Source organism: Metarhizium brunneum, chromosome 6, assembly GCF_013426205.1.
Source record: "Metarhizium brunneum chromosome 6, complete sequence".
NCBI classification, from domain to species: Eukaryota; Fungi; Ascomycota; class Sordariomycetes; order Hypocreales; family Clavicipitaceae; genus Metarhizium; species Metarhizium brunneum.
Genome location: NC_089427.1, coordinates 2,538,548 through 2,557,915, shown reverse-complemented (window position 1 = coordinate 2,557,915; position 19,368 = coordinate 2,538,548). Strand labels below are relative to the sequence as shown.

At 52.0% G+C, this 19,368-nt stretch overlaps 4 protein-coding genes across 4 annotated transcripts; 2 read left to right on the top strand and 2 right to left on the bottom strand.

Moving 5' to 3' along the window:
* Positions 1-430: 430 nt before the first annotated feature.
* On the top strand, positions 431-5,576 carry rqh1 (ATP-dependent DNA helicase hus2/rqh1; the record flags this gene model as incomplete). Its single annotated transcript, XM_014690742.1, has 2 exons — positions 431-854; positions 907-5,576. The coding sequence occupies 2 exons, from the start codon at positions 431-433 to the stop codon at positions 5,574-5,576; spliced, it is 5,094 nt and encodes a 1,697-aa protein (XP_014546228.1).
* A 975-nt stretch (positions 5,577-6,551) lies between these two features.
* G6M90_00g101160 (uncharacterized protein) lies at positions 6,552-9,761 on the bottom strand (the record flags this gene model as incomplete). The annotated part of the gene is made up of 1 exon (XM_014690743.1): positions 6,552-9,761. One exon carries the CDS (start codon positions 9,759-9,761, stop codon positions 6,552-6,554), a length of 3,210 nt encoding a protein of 1,069 aa, XP_014546229.1.
* Positions 9,762-14,263: 4,502 nt separating this feature from the next.
* Positions 14,264-15,856, top strand: G6M90_00g101150 (uncharacterized protein; the record flags this gene model as incomplete). The annotated part of the gene is made up of 1 exon (XM_014690744.1): positions 14,264-15,856. One exon carries the CDS (start codon positions 14,264-14,266, stop codon positions 15,854-15,856), a length of 1,593 nt encoding a protein of 530 aa, XP_014546230.1.
* A 1,114-nt stretch (positions 15,857-16,970) lies between these two features.
* hsp16 (Heat shock protein 16) lies at positions 16,971-18,071 on the bottom strand (the record flags this gene model as incomplete). The annotated part of the gene is made up of 1 exon (XM_014690745.1): positions 16,971-18,071. The coding sequence occupies one exon, from the start codon at positions 18,069-18,071 to the stop codon at positions 16,971-16,973; it is 1,101 nt and encodes a 366-aa protein (XP_014546231.1).
* Between the last annotated feature and the right edge of the window lie 1,297 nt (positions 18,072-19,368).

Below are 19,368 nucleotides of genomic sequence, written 5' to 3'. Positions count from 1 at the left end.
TGGTACTCCATCTGGAGAAGGATGTGTGATACTGACATGACTATATGAGTGATTCAGACGTCACGAACGAATCTTCGAAGAACAAATGAATCCAGCAAGCCAACAGGGAGCCAATTTTGTGCTACAATGGATAATGGTCTATATATTCGGCGTGGATGCTGGCAGTGGTGTGTTCCCTGGCAGAAATAACTCCGTAGGTGGAGGTTGAACGCCAAGCCACGTGATCTCGCTCTTGCTGACTAACGCGACGCGCTACGCGATGGTTCACGGTCGTCGATAATGTATGTGGAGCGCTGAGAATCTGAGAAGGACTAAAGCGTGATTGCAACAGGCTGCAGTTTTGGTCGATAAGAACGACTTGTTTTTTAGGTCCTCAAATGTAAGCCATTGTTGCTCTTTATCAGCAGTCGGGCAGTAATTCGTCGTCTTCATGACTCGAAATAACCTTGCCGACCAACTCTCCTGGCTCCTAAGCAACGCCGCGTTATCGAAACCACGTCTGCGAACGTTTCCTTGTGCTGGCGACTCCTCTTCCCTCAATACTTCGCAGCCGTCTTCCATTGAAACTGGCGCAGCGCATCGACTTCGATCATCTTCAAGTATAGGCTCACAGACAAATCCCCGCCCGCGAAGCCGCGCGTTAGATAATGCTGTCAACTTAAACGGGTGGGGGGAGGACTTCGTGGATACACCGCAAGTAACAGTGTCAGACGACAGCATGGTTCGATTGGCCTCAACTACGAAGTCCAAGAGGCCTACTCTTATTTCCCAACCACAGAAGCACCTTCCAACTTCATCTGCTACTGATAACCCTGGATCAAAAGCTCGACCGGCGCCTACTGGAAACAATGCTGGTAAGTCAAGCCAATATGCTCCCATAAGTGCATCATGCTGACACGTGGGTAGTCTCAAACACACCAAAGAGCACACGAAAGCATTCGCCTCAAAAACGGAGTAATTCCCGAGAATTCATGTCGCCAAACCCGAGTCTAGACCTCGCCGATTTTGACGCAGATGACCTAGAATGCATGGATCTTACAAAGGATTTCACCGGTGTAACCGCCTCGACAGAAAAGAGTGACGACGTTCAAATATGGGATACTACTAGTGCTTTATGGTCACCACTGCCTCGTAGCAGTAAGAAACGGAAGAGTAATGGGATAAGCAGAGCTGATACAGCAGAAAAGGAGAGCTTTCCTGATGTGTACGATATCCTTGGCACCGAGCCACCTGTCTCAACTCCCGGGAGCCGGTCAGCTATACGCCGCGCTGGCTTGACTAGCACTTCAAAATCACGTCGTAAACGGGACGTGAAGGAAACACCAAAGGATGTGCCAGGAGACTTCGGGAGCGATACCCTCAATGAGGTCATGGCCAGTTTGTCCTCACCCTCTCGGCATGCGGCCGATCGGCGGAACCAGTCATCGTTATCAAAGTCGCCGACCAAGAAGTCTTCATTTCCGCAGCAAGAAGATAGCACTAAGAAGAGGAAAGTCAACCCCTACGAAGGCATTCTACCCCAGGACGGGCTGAAGCGGTATGGATTATCCACTGACGCCATGGAAATGGATGACTGTGTTCCGGATTCAGATGAGGAATTCCTCACACCTCCCTCGCACAACACATCTGCCATTACTCAACCAAAGCAATCAGACTCGAGCGGTGACACAAATTTTGTACAAAATGTGATTTCGAGGAGTCAAGAAAGCGCATCCTGGAGCCTGTTGAACTCGCCTTCTACTCGAGCCATTGACCAGAACAGGGCAGACTGCACAGGAATTACCTCAAGCTTTAGTACAGATAATTCTAGGATTGATGTCCTGGATTTGGTGCCGGAGAAAAGCATCCCCCTCGACCAGGCACCGAAGGTGTTGGAGTATATATCCACAAATTCGGAAGCTTTGACTAAACGACGTGAAGCTATTGTAGAAGCCATTCAGCGCAATGGCGGTGAGTTCGTGAAAGCAATCAACGAGAGATGGCCAAAAGAGAAACGCAGCCAGGTTAAGGCTGAAAAAGAACGGCTTTTGAGGCAACAAAAAGCTGCTGAGGAATTGGGTAATTCAATGCAGCCATATCGAGAAATATGCGAGAAAAGAGAAGCTCTGGCACAACTGGTGGCGCGGTCGTATGCTGAAGGCAATGATACCGACGACGACGAGACTCGACTTGACGCACTTACGGACGTGGTTCAAGAACAAGAAGAAGGGCTTGCCAAACTCGTCATTCAAGCTGGATTTGATGAATCCAACTTACCCATGCTGGCACCGCCGCCTTCTTTGTCACCAAAACGGGGGAATACAGTAGTATTTGGCACACAACCGTTGAACATGGGGATGGTCGATGTGTCTCATGGTCCGCGGGATTCTTCTGCACATGCTACTACGCTTACGCAAATTGTCCATCAGACTCAACTGCCAGACATCCCCACGCCACGCTCACGTCGAACGGCAACACAGTCAGTACCGGGCAATTCCAATAAAGCTTTAGTATCAAAGGATGGTGAGGGTGCCGCAGGGGAGCTGTTCCCCAGAGAGACATTACCCTCAACAGTGGATACCAGGACTCGACGTGTGCGCATTGCACCGACTGCTACCGAGGACATGGAAGACGACATGTTCTCAGAGTTTGATGAAGCTGACTTGCGACCGGTCCATACGGCACGAAGCAGAGGCACGCCCTCTCAGGTACCGCACAACTTCGCTTCGGGCCGGACACAAGACAATTTCAGCGACTTCAGTGACGATGATGATATACTGGCTTTTGCAGAGGACTATGAGACACGTCAATCGCTGGGAGATGACGGCTCAAGTTCTCGTCGTGTCTTCTCAGAAACATCTGGAAACGTAATGCCTCCTCCTAAATCCAAAGGACCGGCAAAGCGGCCATCTGCGCCTGTGTTACCAGAGCTCAGAATACCACCAGAATTGATGAAGCATCCGTGGTCACCAGAGGTCCAGAAAATGCTAAAGGACCGGTTCAGAATGAAAGGATTTCGGCAGAACCAGCTGGAGGCAATCAACGCCACTTTGGGAGGTAAAGATGCCTTTGTTTTGATGCCTACAGGGGGTGGTAAATCCCTGTGCTACCAGCTGCCGGCAATTGTTAGAACTGGAAAGACACGGGGTGTAACTATTGTTGTCTCCCCATTGCTGAGTCTAATGCAAGACCAAGTCGACCACATGAAGGGTCTCGGTATCCAGGCGGTAGCCTTCAATGGAGGATGCTCAGCAGAGTACAAAAGACAAATAATGAGTACTTTTGACGAACCGAGCCCAGAGCACTTTATCGAGCTACTTTATGTTACGCCGGAGATGGTGAGCATGAACGCTGCCTTTAACAATGCGATGCAAACGCTGTATCAAAGAGGCAAATTTGCACGACTGGTAATTGATGAAGCTCACTGCGTCAGCCAATGGGGCCATGACTTCAGGCCTGACTACAAAACTATTGGTCAGGTCCGCATGAGGTTTCCCCGAGTTCCTTTCATGGCCCTGACCGCCACTGCCACCCAAAATGTCATCGTTGATATCAAGCACAACTTGAACATGGCTAATTGCCAAGTGTTCTCGCAAAGCTTCAACCGCCCAAATCTGTACTATGAAGTGCGGACCAAGAAGTCCCATGCGAATGCTACCGAGAGCATTGCCTCGCTGATAAATGCCAAGTATCACAACACCACCGGTATTGTGTATACACTTTCAAGAAAGCAAGCTGAGGAAGTTGCACAAACGCTTGCTGGTTATGGTATTGCAGCCCGCCACTATCATGCGGCTATCGACCCTCAAGCCAAGGTCGATGTTCAAAGATCATGGCAAAAAGGCGATATCAAAGTCGTTGTTGCCACAATCGCTTTTGGTATGGGTATAGACAAGCCTGATGTCAGATTCGTCATGCATCACGGCTTGCCCAAGAGTCTAGAGGGGTACTACCAAGAGACCGGTCGCGCTGGCAGAGATGGCAAGCCCTCCGACTGCATTCTGTTTTATGGAAAAGCGGATATAAGAGTCCTGAAAAAGATGATTGCAGACGGAGATGGTAATAATGCACAGAAGGAACGCCAGATGGTTATGCTCAACCGGGTCACGGCCTTCTGTGACAACAAGTCCGATTGTCGACGTACTGAAGTGCTTCGCTATTTTGGAGAAGACTTTGTGCCGAGCCAATGCCAAAAATCCTGCGACAACTGCCGGGCCGGGCTGGTCTTTGAACAACAAGACTTCTCAGAATATGCCATTGCTGCGATTCAGGTCGTCCATACTCAGCGGCGTCTTACAGCTAGTCAATGCGCAGACATCCTGCTTGGCAAGAAGTCCCCTGCCCACGAGGAGTTGGTTTCTGACGGACAATATGGTATAGCCAAAGGCTTGAAGAAGCACGAAGTTGTTCGGGTCATTGATCGACTATCGGCTGAAAAGGCGTTTCATGAAAATAACGTGGTTGGAAACTATGGTGTAGCTATTCAATATCTTGAAGTTGGATCTACTGCCCACCTGTTCCTTACTGGCCAGCGTAAGCTGATGCTCACGATCCAAGTAGACGACGGGAATCGTTCCAGGACCAAGTCCTCGGCTAAAAGGACGACTAAGAAAAAGGGAAAGGAACAAGACATTCAAGCCATGCAGTCGACATATGTCTCTTCCCCAGTGGAGAGACGAAAGAGGAGGAGAAAGGTTGAGGGGAGTGACGATGAAGAAAATTTTCCAACTACTTCAAACGGCTATGCTAACGACGGATTTGTCGTCTCGGATAACGACATGCGAGAAGATGACGATGAAGAAGAAGAAGCTTTTGAGCCTCTTCCCAAGCATCGTCTAGCCAAGGCACCTGCCAAACCTGCAGGAAAGAAGAAAGCTGTGCCCTCAGGGCCACCCATCACTTCTAACAAGCGCGTGGAAGACCTGCCCGAGATCCATCAAGATCTGGTCGGCACGTTTGTGACGGAAGCCCGAAAGGTGGAAGAACACATCCGCAACAAGAAGGAGCTCAGACGCCCCCTCTTCACAGAGCGAGACCTTCAAGAAATGGCCATACACTGGACAATATCTCTCGACAGAATGAGTCGCATCCCCGGCATCGACGTGGACAAGGTTCAGGAACACGGTCGAAAGCTACTTCCCATATTGAAACGACATCACAACATGTATCGAGAAATCATGGATGCCGAAACTCCCAACGATGACGACCAACAAGTGGTGGACTTGGTAAGCTCAGATCTTGAGCCCGACCAAGCAGAAGAAGACGTCGACTCGCACTACTTCCAGCCCAAGTCACGACCAGAAGTGGAAGCCTTCCACAGCAAACTCCAAGACCTGAGCAGCCAACGACAGAGCCAGCCAAAGCCCAAGTCGTCCTATTCACGAGGGAGCGGCGGGGGGAAGAAGTACTTTGCCGGCAAGAAGGGGCCCCGAAAAGCCTCGGGTGGCGGTGTCCCCAAGCGTAAAGGTAATAGTTTCGGAGGTCGAAAGGCGAGTGGCTCTTCAACTGCACGGTCAACCGCGGGAACCAGTACCGGGAAACGAGACGGGAAACTCGTCAAGAAGAGTGGTGGGGGGATTGGCTTGATGCCCGTTTAGAGTGACCTTCTTGTTTACTCTGGGGGGATAAGAATTGACGATAAAATATATGAGATGCATGCCGTCATGAGAGCATAGAATATATAGGGCGGAATTATTATCAGCTTCTGCTCACTTATTGTGGAATCATCATTTTTCTTTGGGCCATAGGCGGCCTTTTTCGGCCGAACCTATGTGGAAATAATCAAATGAAATAATCTTCCAGGAGGGACTCTTGCGCACATCATACATGACATTAATTGGTTATGGCTCTGATATCCTCCGTACCAAAAGCTCGTTCAGTGGGAAAACTAGCACAATATACCAGAGGAAACCAACAAGTTGAAATTACGTATTTTATTATCCAGCATCGTTCCCCTAGAGGAAACAACGGTTCATATAGAAAGCAATATTTGCAAGTAGACCAAAGAGGGGATGGGAATTGGGTATATGAGGTCCCATCACAATTCACCACGCAAACTCCGTCGAACTGCATCATGCCGTCATGTGTCCCCTTCCTTGCAACATTGATCTCGTAGTCGTAGCAGAACTAGCTCAGAATACAGTAAAAAGAGTGAGTAGCAATGCAACTCGGGTTTCAAGTTGAAGTACAAAATGTGCTCACATGAGCCAAAAGGAGCTGGTTGACACTAGGAAAGCAAGGCTAATAGTAATGATACCGCCTACATGGGTGAATGGAGACAATTGCAAGTCAAGGCACGCTTGCTGAGATAGGACTGCAAATGTTGGGGCAAGTGTGGTTGCAAATATATAGCAAAAACAAAAGAGTGATAAAGCAGTGTCGGTTGCTCGTAAGTTTCCCAAAGATATCTTCTCCATCCATGCTTCGTTGGTTCATCTTTTGGTATCATCATCTAGTGCACCACTCCACGGATGTTCAGGGCATGCTGCTGGCTCATATGCGGACGAACCCTCGACGGAAACAAAACTTGGAAATAAAAGGTATTCAATTCCATGTCAATGCCATCACTTTTCTTAGTGACGCCAACGAGGCTTTGAATCTTTGGGCTCAGCAATACCTTTCTTAGTAGAGGTGCGACTGGCAGTAAAAAGCTGGGGACTATTGCGACCTGTGCTACTTTCTCGTCTGAGGTGTGGCAAGAAACTTGTTCGCCGATGGCTAGAGGCTAGGGAGCTTGCTGGACGGGACAGCTGACTCTCTTCCACAGCACTTTCAGAGCCAGTGGGCTGCATTGAGATTCGGCGATTCGAATTCAAGGTAGACATGGAGCTTTGTGAAGTCAATCGCGGCCTGGACAGAGTCTGCTGAGAGTAAGGCCCAGGTGATGTCAGTCGCTCACGGAATGATAGTCGAGAATGACCACCTCTGGAAGGAGTGTTGTCAACCTGTGGGGACTCTGAAGCGGACCTAGAAAAGGCTCCCCTGAGAGTTGGGAGTCTTGATGCCGACGACGGTGTGGCAGCGGATACCGATCGCTGGTTGCTGGGACTTGATTTTGTGTAAGGACTCGGTATAGTTAAGCTAAGAGGCTGGAAATGGTGTCCGGTATCAATATCTGAAGTATTAGTTGAGCCGTTCCAAGGCGGCCTGTAGCCAGCAGTAGCCCCTGGACGCCCAGGGGTTCTTGAGTTGGTAGCAGGAGTAGCAGCAGAGGAGCTAGCAATTGTTGATAGCCTGGGGCCTGTTTTCCTGTTCAGGGTGGATGAAGGAGCGGGCAAAGATGAGTGCCTTCTGCCAGTCGACTGAGAAATTTTGTTGAGGGCTGGGGAACGTCCTTTGCCCCTGGTTAGAGGCGTTTGTGGATCGAAGCCAAGGGAATTCATAATAGCTGACGATGGTGGAGAGCTTCCGGGTGTGTCACGCCCACTCCCGACAGTCGACCTGTCGTAGGAGAGCATGCTTGACACAGAGTCTCGCAGTTGTTGACTCTTCCTGTCTGCTTGAATATCGTCAATAATGGCATCCATTTCTTGCATTTGGGCTTTTAGCGACTCCCACCGAGTCTGCATGTCAGCGTGAAGACGGAGGATCTCGCCGTTCACAGTCAAACGGTCTTTGACACCTTTATCAATGATGGATAGAACACGTTCGATAGCCGGACCGTAGTGCGTCTTCTTAGCTTCGTAGCTTTCGATTTTCTTCATCATAGTGGGCGGGCTTTGTAAATGTACTTCGGTATCAATAGCTTCACCAAGTTTGAGCAAGGACCGCTGAACAGACTCATGCATCTTCTGTGCTTGACGGCCAGCTCCACGAAAGACGATAACCCAACGGTCCTCGCCCAACTCCTTTCGCAGCGACTCTGCATCCTTTTCCAGCTTCTTGTAGCTTCCATCCAGGCCAGTGCGACGCATTTCGAGCTCCTCGCATGCTGTAGGGAAAGCCTTTTCGGCTCGGGCCTCAAATACGGATAGCCGCATGGGCAAAAAGTCTAGAGATGCTCGCAGAGGCTGCATCCTGGCAAACAGGGCCAAAAGGCTAGAGTCATCCTGAGAAAGACTGGGTGTGCCAGGGGAACCAGGGCTCATGGGCACCGAGGGCAGACCGAAGCGGCTAGGGGCTTGCAGCCGAGTAACAGGTGGAGGCGTGTCCTCGACAATATTCTCGAGATCGCCAATATCGACAGTATCGCCGCCAGCAGCAGCAACGACACTCTTGTGGCGGCGTTCCTCCATTTCAAAAACCAGTCTGCTCAGTTCGTCCATCTCTCCCTGAATATCTCCCAAGACATTATTCCACAGCTCTTCCCACTCCATTGCAATCTCAACTTGGACCCGGACACTTTGCAGGGTGGCACGGATGTGAGCCCACTCATCAACAATTAATTCCATTTGTGCAACTGCCTTGTTTAGGTCTTCTGAAGGAACATGAGAAATATCATTTCGTTTTTGCAACTCCTCAATGGCACCAATATAGGCATTGATTAAATCTTCAAAACGGGTGATGGCGTTCTCAACTTCTTCAAGACCCTCCCGGCCTCCAGCAGCAGCCCATTCAACGTCGTCCTCGCTATCAAGACCACCAATGACTTCCTGTGCTTTGGAGATCCAACTTCGTATTTGCTCGGAGGCATTGATGAGGGCCTTGGTGGCTACGTGAGCTGTTCGGATAGATGAAACTTTGCTGGACAAGGTTTCGGCGTCCGGCAGTTGAAGTGACGTCAACTGAGCCAGTTGGTTCGCGAAGGAAGCACGAGATAATGTATATATAGAGACGGGTCGGTTATGACCTGGCGTGAAATATGAATCTAGCCCAGCAACATATTCGTTCGAAGACGCGATGGCGGGAGGCGTGACAGGCGGTGGCGTATCTTTCGGTGGCGGAGGGGGAGGCAGAGCTTCGGGAGGAGATGAGGGGAGAGTAGTACGCTCGATATGTTCGCGTCGTGTATCAAGGGTTACCTTGGTGCCATTGCCATTGGTGTGGTCCGGCAGGCGGTACTTCTGTGTATCCATGGCCAGAGGTTCTGGCGTTTTGATCTCGGGCAATTGAGGCGATTCGGCGGTAACGATGGGCTCAGTCGTCGAATTGAGCAGGGCCGACGTGGAGGCGCCTGCGCCTTTCCAAGGCCGACCGCGCCTAGCAATAATCGAGCTGATAGAGTTGGCTTGGTGATTTTCGTCCAGTTGGCGGAGTTGTTGTTCGTCGAGACGACCTATGTGGTCGTGATGTGGTGTGGGGACCGATGGCGTCTGTTTCAAGGTCCCAAACCCAAGGGCCTTTAGTCTCGCAGCAAGACCTGGAGAAGTTTTGCGGATAGCAGAAGTCGGGGGGTGATGGTGAGGCTGGGCCGGACCGGGTGCGCATGCGTGCGCGGAGTTGGGGTTGTTAGGGTTGTTGGTTGTACTGCTGGTGAAGCTTCCACTGCTGGTGCTGCGAATCGTGTTATTTGTGGTGCTACGGCTCAAGGCGGGCGTCTCTAAGGGAATGGGGATGGTGCTCGGTTCGTCTTCGCTGGTGGCACCAATAGTGGTAGTAGTACCGATGGTAGATGCAGGGAACGGACCACGTGGTGCTGGGAGGTCGGAGATGTTGGCAGGGACATCAGCAAAGCTCAAGACCTGGAAGACCTCATTCTCGTCTTGCTCCTTGACGCGGTCGCGTGGCTGATTTTCGAGTTTCTGGCTTTGCAAGGCCACGGCAATTTCCTCGTCGTCGATACCAGAGCCGGGCACATGGACAGAGTGGGCTATGACACCACTACCCGGTCTGTCGGAGGTCATGTTAGGTGACGCCTCAGGAGAAATAGGCGACTCCGGCTAGCCCTAGAGAGCCTGTGAGACTGCTCCAGCAAGCAAGGAACCACAGGCACAAGTACTCCGTACCGCGGCTCCGTGGCGACCACCCAGCTCTCCACGCAAGGCGTACCAGGGGAACAATGGAGTGGAGAAGGGGCCGGCAAAGCGCGGAAGGCGTCGAGGCCTGACAGGGCACGGCGAAGGGGACGAGACCTAAGCCTTGTACCCAGTAAGCGTAAAATGTCGAGGGCGAATCGAGTACGGAGCAGTGGGGGTGTATGGACAACGTCCCCGGTCAGGAGACCAGTGGTCACTGATGCGCTGGCTGGCTATCTGCGGCCAGGGGAACGGAGTCTGCAGTTCAATGGCGAAGGGAACTGGTGTGTTGAGGAAGCACAGCCAAATTGGTGCCAACATCGGCTTCCAATTAATATATGGTGAACTTCACGACTTGGCCAGTCGTTGCGAGAGCGATGGTCCTGCGAGTGGATGTTAATGTCTGTGGGTGAGCTCGGCGGGCATCCAGAGAATAAAGTGGGGCGAGGGGACGATCGGTCGGAGACTGGTATGCGAAAGGTGAATGAACAATATCTGACGAGATGAACAGTGCTGTCTAGCAAGAGTCCAGTAATAGCCTAGTTGAGCTTGTGATACTGGGATCAATTGCGATTGACACCGAGTCCTCTGTAGTTCCGTTGAGTTTATCGGTGAGATTCGTCTCCAGCAACGTGCAGTGAGATTGCCGGGATATGCAGGTGCAGCTCAAGGCGTGCAGCCGGTGGGAGACAAAGTATGCCTGCCTGCGTTTCTTCTTTTGGCCCCAAGTCTCGCCAAACGCCAAGTATTGTCAGAGCCTGACGGTGATCAGGGGTGCGTACTTTAAGCTTCAATATTAATAAGACTCGAATGTCGGTCAAAAAATTGAAAGGATAAAATTTGAAAATGGCGCTGATTGGGCCTCACCCAATTTCGCTGGCCGTGCGTTTCCCCTTGCTGGCTTGCTTTCCTTCCTTCCGACTCCGTGTCCCAGGGTCAGAAGCGGGTAGAGGTCTTTCCCTGTCGAATTAAAAAAAAGATCGAGGAAAATTGGACGAGCAGGACCGAATCCGGAGGTCGGGGAAAGAGGCGGTCAAAGAGGGAGAGAAAGTAAAACAAAGGAAGTGGCAAAAACGGCACGGTCGAATAAGAATACAAAAGACGAGCAGAGGGGATGGAAAGAAAGTAAAAAGCGAGAGAGGAGCCCGCACGGAAGATACTTTAAATTACCGTCCACGTTCTAGCTCAGGGAATTGCCTTCGCCGGGGTATTAAAAGAATCAGTGGGCGCCAGCAAGAACCGAGTTGACGCCTCTTCTGCTGGTCGCTCTTATTGTGCCACAGGAACCGAGTGTACACGAGCGTTTTTGTCGGCCATGTAAGAAGAGAGGGCAATGGGGAAAAGGACAGACATGACAGAAGTCGTGGAGCTGAAACACGGCAATACTGCGCAGTTAAAGCATTCGGGCACTGGGCGTAAAATTGCGCACGACACTGATGGCGCCTTGGACCTGCTCACATTACTTATCTTGATGTATTATAATTGAGCGTGGCTCGAATACGCGCAGCCAGAGTTGCATCTCGCTGTTAAGATGAAGGGATCTGCGACTGCAACATTGAGTACGGGCGAGCCCACACGCTTGTTGACCACTTCAGGAGGTACTTACAGGTACTTGGTAGGTGAGTTGATTGGGCATTTAATGTTCTCTCATTACTCTTGTACATCGGTATACGTGTTCGACTTATCTTTGGTGCTTGCTTTATTACGGAGCACAAGTGTTGCCAACTGGCCATATCACCCTGCATAATAAGTACTGTACGAATGTTATACTAACTCATAGGTCATGGTACCCCGTAGCAGTCCCAGCTATTCGGCACCTAGGGCCAAGGGGGTATGTACTATGTTCCTGGCGTTGTTTATTAATGCGCCTAAGTCTAAGTAAGCAGTACTAGTCAGGAACCGGTGGGTACATTAGGTACCTGGGTATCCTTGGAGCCTGGCGCCATCCAGATGTTTTGTTCCATCAATTGATGTCTGGTTGCCACAAGGTGCCTAAGAAGTAGGTACGTACCTCCCTAGTAGGCCAGTGGATTGACGCCACATGGAACCAGGGATCTGCCAACATGTGAGAAGTGAGCGGAGGAGCAAGCACGGAGTACCTGATAATGTGCTTTGAGGCATGGTCGACTGAACGACGACATTAAACTTACATCGACTTGCTCTGATGCATTATAAAAACAAGTCAACAGAAGACTGACACACCAAAGTGACAATTGTGTCTTGTCTTTAATTACCACATCCCTGCGAAATGAGATGGGCTTTCTCTGTTCACCCCCAGACCTCTCCGCAGCAAAGTACATAAACGACAGGGGTTGTCACAGTGAGTCCTTTTGGCTTCAAAATGGGGAGGCGCCAAAAACTTGGGAATATCTCGACTTTGACTGCTCGAGGCCAGGGCAGCGCGCGGTTAGTCGGGAACACTTGTATCAAGCTGCGGTTTGCAATATTATTACAGACATATGTACTGCCCACTCGTTCCGTACCGCTGAGATGCTTCCGATGGATCAGTCTGCTTGGCGCCTGTTGTCGTGCTCGTTTTATTAACAGCTGGAGCACCAGACATCATCTGCGTGTTTACTCCGCCAGCAATATGGTTACAGAGTACGGAGTACCTACTTAAGTAAGTACCTAGGTAGGTACATGTAGTTACAGTAAATGACAGCTCTGCTCCAGGACACCGGAAGCAATACGGAGTACAGCTCTCAATACGGGGTACCAGCAGGACAATGTTTCATTCCTACCCTGACGGTTCAACCGCCTCACCACTGATTGCACCCCTTTACGGAGTACTTGGCCATTGTTTTACCAGGAAGCTATCATCTGATCTGGCACCTTCGGAGGCTGCGGCTGAGATGGGGCAGCTTTCTGGCAAAAGAAGCCGTTCAATATGCACGTCATCTGTCCCTGCGGCAGGCTGCAGATGCGGAATTGATGTCCTCGGCATGAAGCACGTTGGTCAGAACTAGTATGTACTTGGGCATGACTATTAAGTACCGAGATGGCTGGCGTTGAACAACATCAGGTCCACTCCATGTCACAGCAACTCTGTTGAAGGGCTCAATCCGTGTTTGTACATACATGGGGAGGCTGGCGTTATTAGTATTTGCACAATATTATATTTATGTGCCCCGTACAGAGTACTATGCACGTACTTACCTAGGTACTTACTTAAGTAGGCAAGTACAAATCGTTGTCGGCTCCCAGCTCCACCCATCAGCCCCCGCAAGCATTCCACTGGCATTCCAACCGCTACAGTTGCCATGTGTCAATGGCATTGATGGCCATGGCTTGCGGCGCTGGCCCCTTCAGGTTGCCCCGGGATATGATACCGTTGACACCAAACAGCACAACAGGCATGGTGAGTAGCGGCGTGTGATTTATTAATAATGGGCATTGTGTCATTCCGGGAGCAACCTCCATAGCGACGCCATCACACTGCTGGACGCATTTAAGTACTGTGGTACTCCGTACTACTGGAGACACCAGTTGATGGTCAGGTAACGCCTGCCATCCATGTTCCTTCCCCTCTGCAGTCAACGAGAAAGAACGAGCGGTCCAGAACAAGGTCAAGACAGCGACTTGGGTCCGGGTTGTTATTCGATTCCGCGAGGAGGACTAACTTGAAAGCAGAAAAAAACGGCTGGTCTGCGTGTGTTTCCCTTTTTGCATGATACAGTATCCCGGCTCCCGGCCTCATACGCACCTTGGCAGAGGGCGCACCGCGCAAAAGACAACGCCATTAATTGACTTCATCACCAGCAAAACATCGACTGTAACTGTAACTGTGACCGAGCCTTGTCACCTTGGTTCGCCGCGATTGGTGACATCCCGGCGCAGCAATACATACTTGCAACATTACCGCGGTCGACACTGACGAGTCTGGGGAAAGCAGACGGTGCCGGGACGCAATTTCGAGTTCCAGAGTCTAAACGTTCGTCAGCCAACCACCACACGTCTTCATCACGCTTGCAGTCGGCCGGCCCTGGGCCGCGGAACCCCTGACCACAACCATCCACGCTGGCCTTTCTCGGGTCTTCCGTCATCTTCACCTTCCAGCCCTACTGTTCGCTTTCCTGGCGCAGATCGAGGACGCAGCGACTCGTTGAACCGCCCGTTGCAGCACCACAAGTGCCTGGTTTCGGCCGTCGCTGGGGACTTCTTTGCGCCGCTTGGTCGAGCCGCATCTTGAGCCTCAGACTGTTTACGCACTAGTACATACATCAACGGCAAGGCTGCCAGCGGTCCAATTCGGCATTCCCGTCCTCCTCCCAGTTCCACCTCGACCAGGACAACAACGACGCGAAATATTATTCTCTGTTCCGGAAATCCTCTCCTTCAAGCCTATACGGCCCTCTATCGCTCAGCAGCGACGCGACACTTGGGCTGCCACAATGGCCACTGTCAACGGGCATCAGATCCACCGTTCCGTGTCTCCCGAGACTTCTCCCACACTGGCCATTGGAGCCTGCCCCGAGCTGTCTCGATGCGTGTCAACAGCGTCGTCCATGTCGCATAGCTCAGCAACTGATGCGAGCCCCCGTGATTCTCTGGGTGGCGAGCTCTTTTCTCGCCAGTCCTCTGGATCTTTCCGGTCATCGCGACTGTCAGATGTCTCCAACATCTCCAGACAGTCAACTCACAGCCTGGATAGCAAGGGCCGAAAAAGAGGATATGTACGACCGCAAGCGACGGATTTTGCTGCCAGTGCCAGGTCTAGGGATAGCGTCATGTGCTTGGGCAGTATCGCTCATTTGCAGTATTATTTTGCCAGAACCGGTCTCTTGGACGGCAAGGGTGGTCAGCTCGCTCGCAAGAAGCCTAATCAGCGCGCCACTCTGGACTTATCGGTCCTCGAAAGCACAAGCTCTACCCCAACGATTCTTGGCATAGACGTGGACTCATCATACGATCCCGTGGACAGCAACCCGGAACATGCAAGCCTTGGCATGGAAGCAAATGTCACTGTCGGCTCTCCTGCAGAGGATGCCGACGAAGACTACTTTGAGGATAGCTTTGCCGAGTCGGATCCAGGAATGCTTCCTCCAACAGTGAGCACATATCATCAGAGGGACGACCCAATTCCCAAGCCTCCCACGATAGACGAGTTGAAGGCCGAGTTGGAAACGTCCCTGACAGATGCCCAAAAGGCCCTGGATGAAGTGCTTGACCGTAAAGCTGGCTCATTTCAAGAAACTCCAGATGCGCCCCAGTTGCCCAATATGCCCGAGGAGAACACACAAGGCTGGTATGAACTGCAGGGAATGCATATCCTCGACGTGGTGACACTGGCCATCCGAGCTGCCAAGATGTATTATACTGCTCACGAGATGCCGGATCGTCTGGACTATATCAAGTCTGAGAAACAGATTCGGGCCGACCTTTTGGCTGTGATGGAAGTCTTGAAGCAAATGGCCACCAGAAACTTCAAAGGTGGCTTGAGAGAGGATGAAATCAAGACCATGGTCGGCTGGGTCGAGAGTGTCTTCCATATTCTGGACAAGGAGCAGGAAATTGAGGCTGCTGAACGGGCGGAACGAACGAGCTGGGTATGGCTCGATGGTGACTGGACCGGGCGGGTGGTGGAGAGAGAGAGGGCATTTCTCTTGTCATTGGACCCCGAGGGAGAAGCACTTCCCGACTGGACACCTCTATCCCAAGCATCCGAATGCCCAACGCCCTTTCTCCGCAGCCTGCAGAACGGACTGCGGCTTGTCAAGCTGCACAACGCTGCTGTAAAGAAGTCCAGAAGGCGCTTTGGTGCCATACCTACTTTCCACGCCGACACGCAGAAACCATACCGATGTGCTGACAACCTCCGCTATTGGGTCAAGGCGGCTGAACTCCGGTTCGAGGTGATGCTCAAGGTTGACGTGCTGGGTGTTGTTTACAACAATGGGCCTGAAGTATGGCAAGACTTTGAAGCAGCCATTCTCAAGTGGTGCAAGCATGTCCGGGAGGAGATTGCCAGCGAGCTGGTGCAGTAAATACTTTGACTCTTCCCTCTGTTTGAATCCAGCAGAAGAGTCCCAACAGCGCATTATGACTTATGCCACCATACCCGGAGTTGATATTACAACGTTTTTTTCTTATTTCATCCGTCGTTTTGGATTTGTTGAGTTTAGTATTTGGTTGGGGTCTGTATGGGCAATCAATCTCCTTCGTATTCGGGGGAGTGAGGCCTTATGGCAAAGCCATGCTCTTTTCACACTACGCCTTTTCACTGCAGCCGTTCCGCACACTTCTTTCTGGTTCCTCTTTTTTTTTTCTTTTTTTTTTCGTTTGTCTCTTTGGGCCACTGAATTCATCGCATTGCGCAGCCTGCAAGTTTGTTATATTTATGCATTTCTTAGCGGGTGAGCGGTGAGCAACACAGCATACGACACAGCACCAGCATAGCATAAGACAGAATTGCATTGCAATGCAGTGTGTAATTGGGCACGAATCAAGCAAGGCAGGTTGTTCTGTGGCACATGTACAAGCCACAGCGCAATACCTCGCATACCTCAATTGTTTAAATCTAATCTTCTAGCATATACCCCCATAGCATAGGCTCAGGCGCGAAAACACTCTATCTATACTTGAGAATGGGATACACGACAGTATGAAATTGGGCCGTGTACTCGTTATTTCTTTGTTTCTTTTTTTTTTGTCCAAGACTTGCAACGACGAGGGCGATGTAGTAGCATTGTTCCGTCATTTGTAGATAGAATATTTATCCCGTTTGGAAATTGAAATTTCACCCATGGAAACGTTTTTCCTGCTGTTGATGCGTTGTATGCTCAGTGCGTGCCCTGGCTGGCAAAGTCCAGATCTTTTGGAAGGCGGCGTAGTCGACTTGGTTTTGGTTCGTGTCTGCTGCTATGGGAGTCTTGAGTGAAAGGGGTGGTCATTTACATGTCACATGTCACATGTCATGTCTGATGTCAAAAGTTGCTCCACAGTGATGGTCGGGGAATAATAGTATCAAGGCCAGTACATGTATTGTTTTTTTGTTTTTCATATTTCTATAAGTTTTTTTTTTTTTTCATTCCTTCATCAAAACAAAAACTCTACCCATTACAACCACGGCACAAAGGCAACAAATCAGACGCCCCAGAATCACTGGACATCGACCTTGCGAACCTCGGTCCACTCCCTCTCCAGCTTGGGCACGACCACGACCAACACCCCGTCCTCCATCCTGGCGGTGATGCCCAGGCCGTCGACGCTGTCCTTGTCGGCCACGCCCGCCGGCGGCAGCGTGATGTTCCTCTCGAAGACGCCCACTCGCCTCTCGGCCGACACGAGGCCCTGCAGGAACGCCTCGTCGCCGGGGCGGTGGACGACGCCCGCGACGCTGAGCGTGTTGGTGTCCGGGTTCCAGTTGACGCCGATGTCGTCCTTTTTCGCGCCGGGCAGCGCGGCGTGCACGACGTAGGACGACTCGGTGGTGAAGATGTCGACGGGGGGCTGGAAGGCGTCGGCGTCGGCGTCGTTGGCGCGGTGGCGCTCCGCTTGGTCGCGCACGCTTTGGAAGAAGGGGTGGTTCGTGAAGCCTCTCATCATGGAGGGGAAGTCGAACGAGCTGCCGCGGGGGCAGTGTCGTGGCGCCCAGCCGCCGTGGTGGCCGCGCCCTCCGCCTCCGCGTCGCCAGCCGTGGCCGCCTCGATGGAATCGGCCGCCTCGACGACCGGCGCCGTATGGCGGAGGCGGGTGCTCGCCGTCTGAGGGGGCGACTTCTTCGGGGTCCGGCATGTCCGCGTCCATGGTCTCGGGGGAGTCGCCCTTTTCTCCCTTTTCAGGGGCTTCCTTTTCGGCGCTGGACCGTTGGGCTTCTTCGTCGCTGCCTTCGTCGCAGTGTCGGTGGTGACGGCCACGATGACGGCATCCGCGGCGACGAGAATGTCGGCCGTGGCGGTCGTGGTCGTGGTCGTGGTCGTGGTCGTGGTCGTGGCCATACCACTGGCCCCAATCAAAGTCTGCCTCCCAGGGACCATGGCCTACTCCCGGAGGAGGAGGACGGTGAGGTGGTCCGCCATGATGAGGCGGAGGCGGCCCGTGATGCCACGGCCCTCCAAAGGGGAAGCCGCCCGAGAATGGGGGAGTAGGTTGAGGGTTGTGGTGGTCTACACCGTTGCCCGGGCGGTTCTGAGCAAAGCCCGGGATAAAGTCCCAGAAGCTTGGGGGTGGGTGTTGATTGTGTTCTTGATCGGGGGACATTGTTATCAACAGCCAAGGGATTGTGTGTTTAAGGCGTGTAAAGGGATGGTTGTCGGGGAGTTGAAGAGACTGGTTCTCTGACGAAACAACAAACTCTACACGGCGATATAACATGCTTATATACTTGGTTCACTTACAACGCCCACCGCCACCGTCCTCGGTCCGGGCACAACTCCACGCAAGTCTCTGCCTGGCAAGGCAATCAAGGGCCAACGCAATCCGCTTCATCTTGACGGTAGTGAAACGACGCAGATGCCTACGGAGCCGGTCATGCACTTGCGTCGATATGGGCTGTCGCATCATCGATTAGCAGCAGGCAAGTCCGTCGCCGCGCGTCCACACGCGGCCTGGTGTTGGTCAGATGTCGGGTGCGACACCATCTCCGGACGCCCGATCTTCAGCTCTTGCATTCTACTCCGTACCTCCCGTCCGCTTGGGGCCGTTGGCGTCGTCGCGCCACGAGTACGGAGCAGCAACATTGAAATTAGTTTGCCACGGGGGACTGTGGCCAGTCGAGCAGCCACGTAAGAAGCGTAGCGGCGCGCAGGACGGGAGTGAGTGATTGAGTCACACTCGTTTGACGACGCCACTTATTTTCTTCCCCTGGAGCCCTGGAGCCGCGTGGCTCTCGGCTCGTTATTGCACTGGTGTCCCTTAGTGTCCAAGTAGGTAAAGTACTACTTCGTAAGTGTTGCAAACTGTCTGGTTGTAAGCACATGTCTGGTCGGCCTTTCGGGCATGGAGCTGCTCGTTTCGCCCCCGACGGAGCCCTTTTCACCGGGTGCGGCAGCCGGACCTGCGTCCCATCTAAGTAGTATGTACTGTAGATTGATGCATGTGCCGGGTTCCGTTGACAGACTGATCATTGATGGGTCAAGTTTGACTCGGCGCCTTTCGCTCGATTGATTGGTGGTAGGCAGCAGCAGCCGCATAGGCGTCAATCATGACTCCGGCTGTCCGTCATTGACAGATACTCGTCACCGGCGCCAGTTCTACTCGCCTACGCGTGGGCGATGGCCACCTGGGAGCTGTTTCTTCCTGAATTGATGAATTCGGATTCAATCTTCAGCAACTTGGGCCGTGGTGTCAACACACCCGGCCAGCAGCAGTAGTACATGTCTGGTGTACCTGCGCAAATTTCTAGTCGCATGATTGGCCACACCAAGCTTAGAAATACACCACCCAACTTTGTTCTACCCACGCCACATGCAGCTTGACATTCGTAACTGTAGCACCTCTGTCAACGGCAACGGCAAATTAAACAAAAAAAAAAGAGCCTGTAACAAGCCAACGTCAA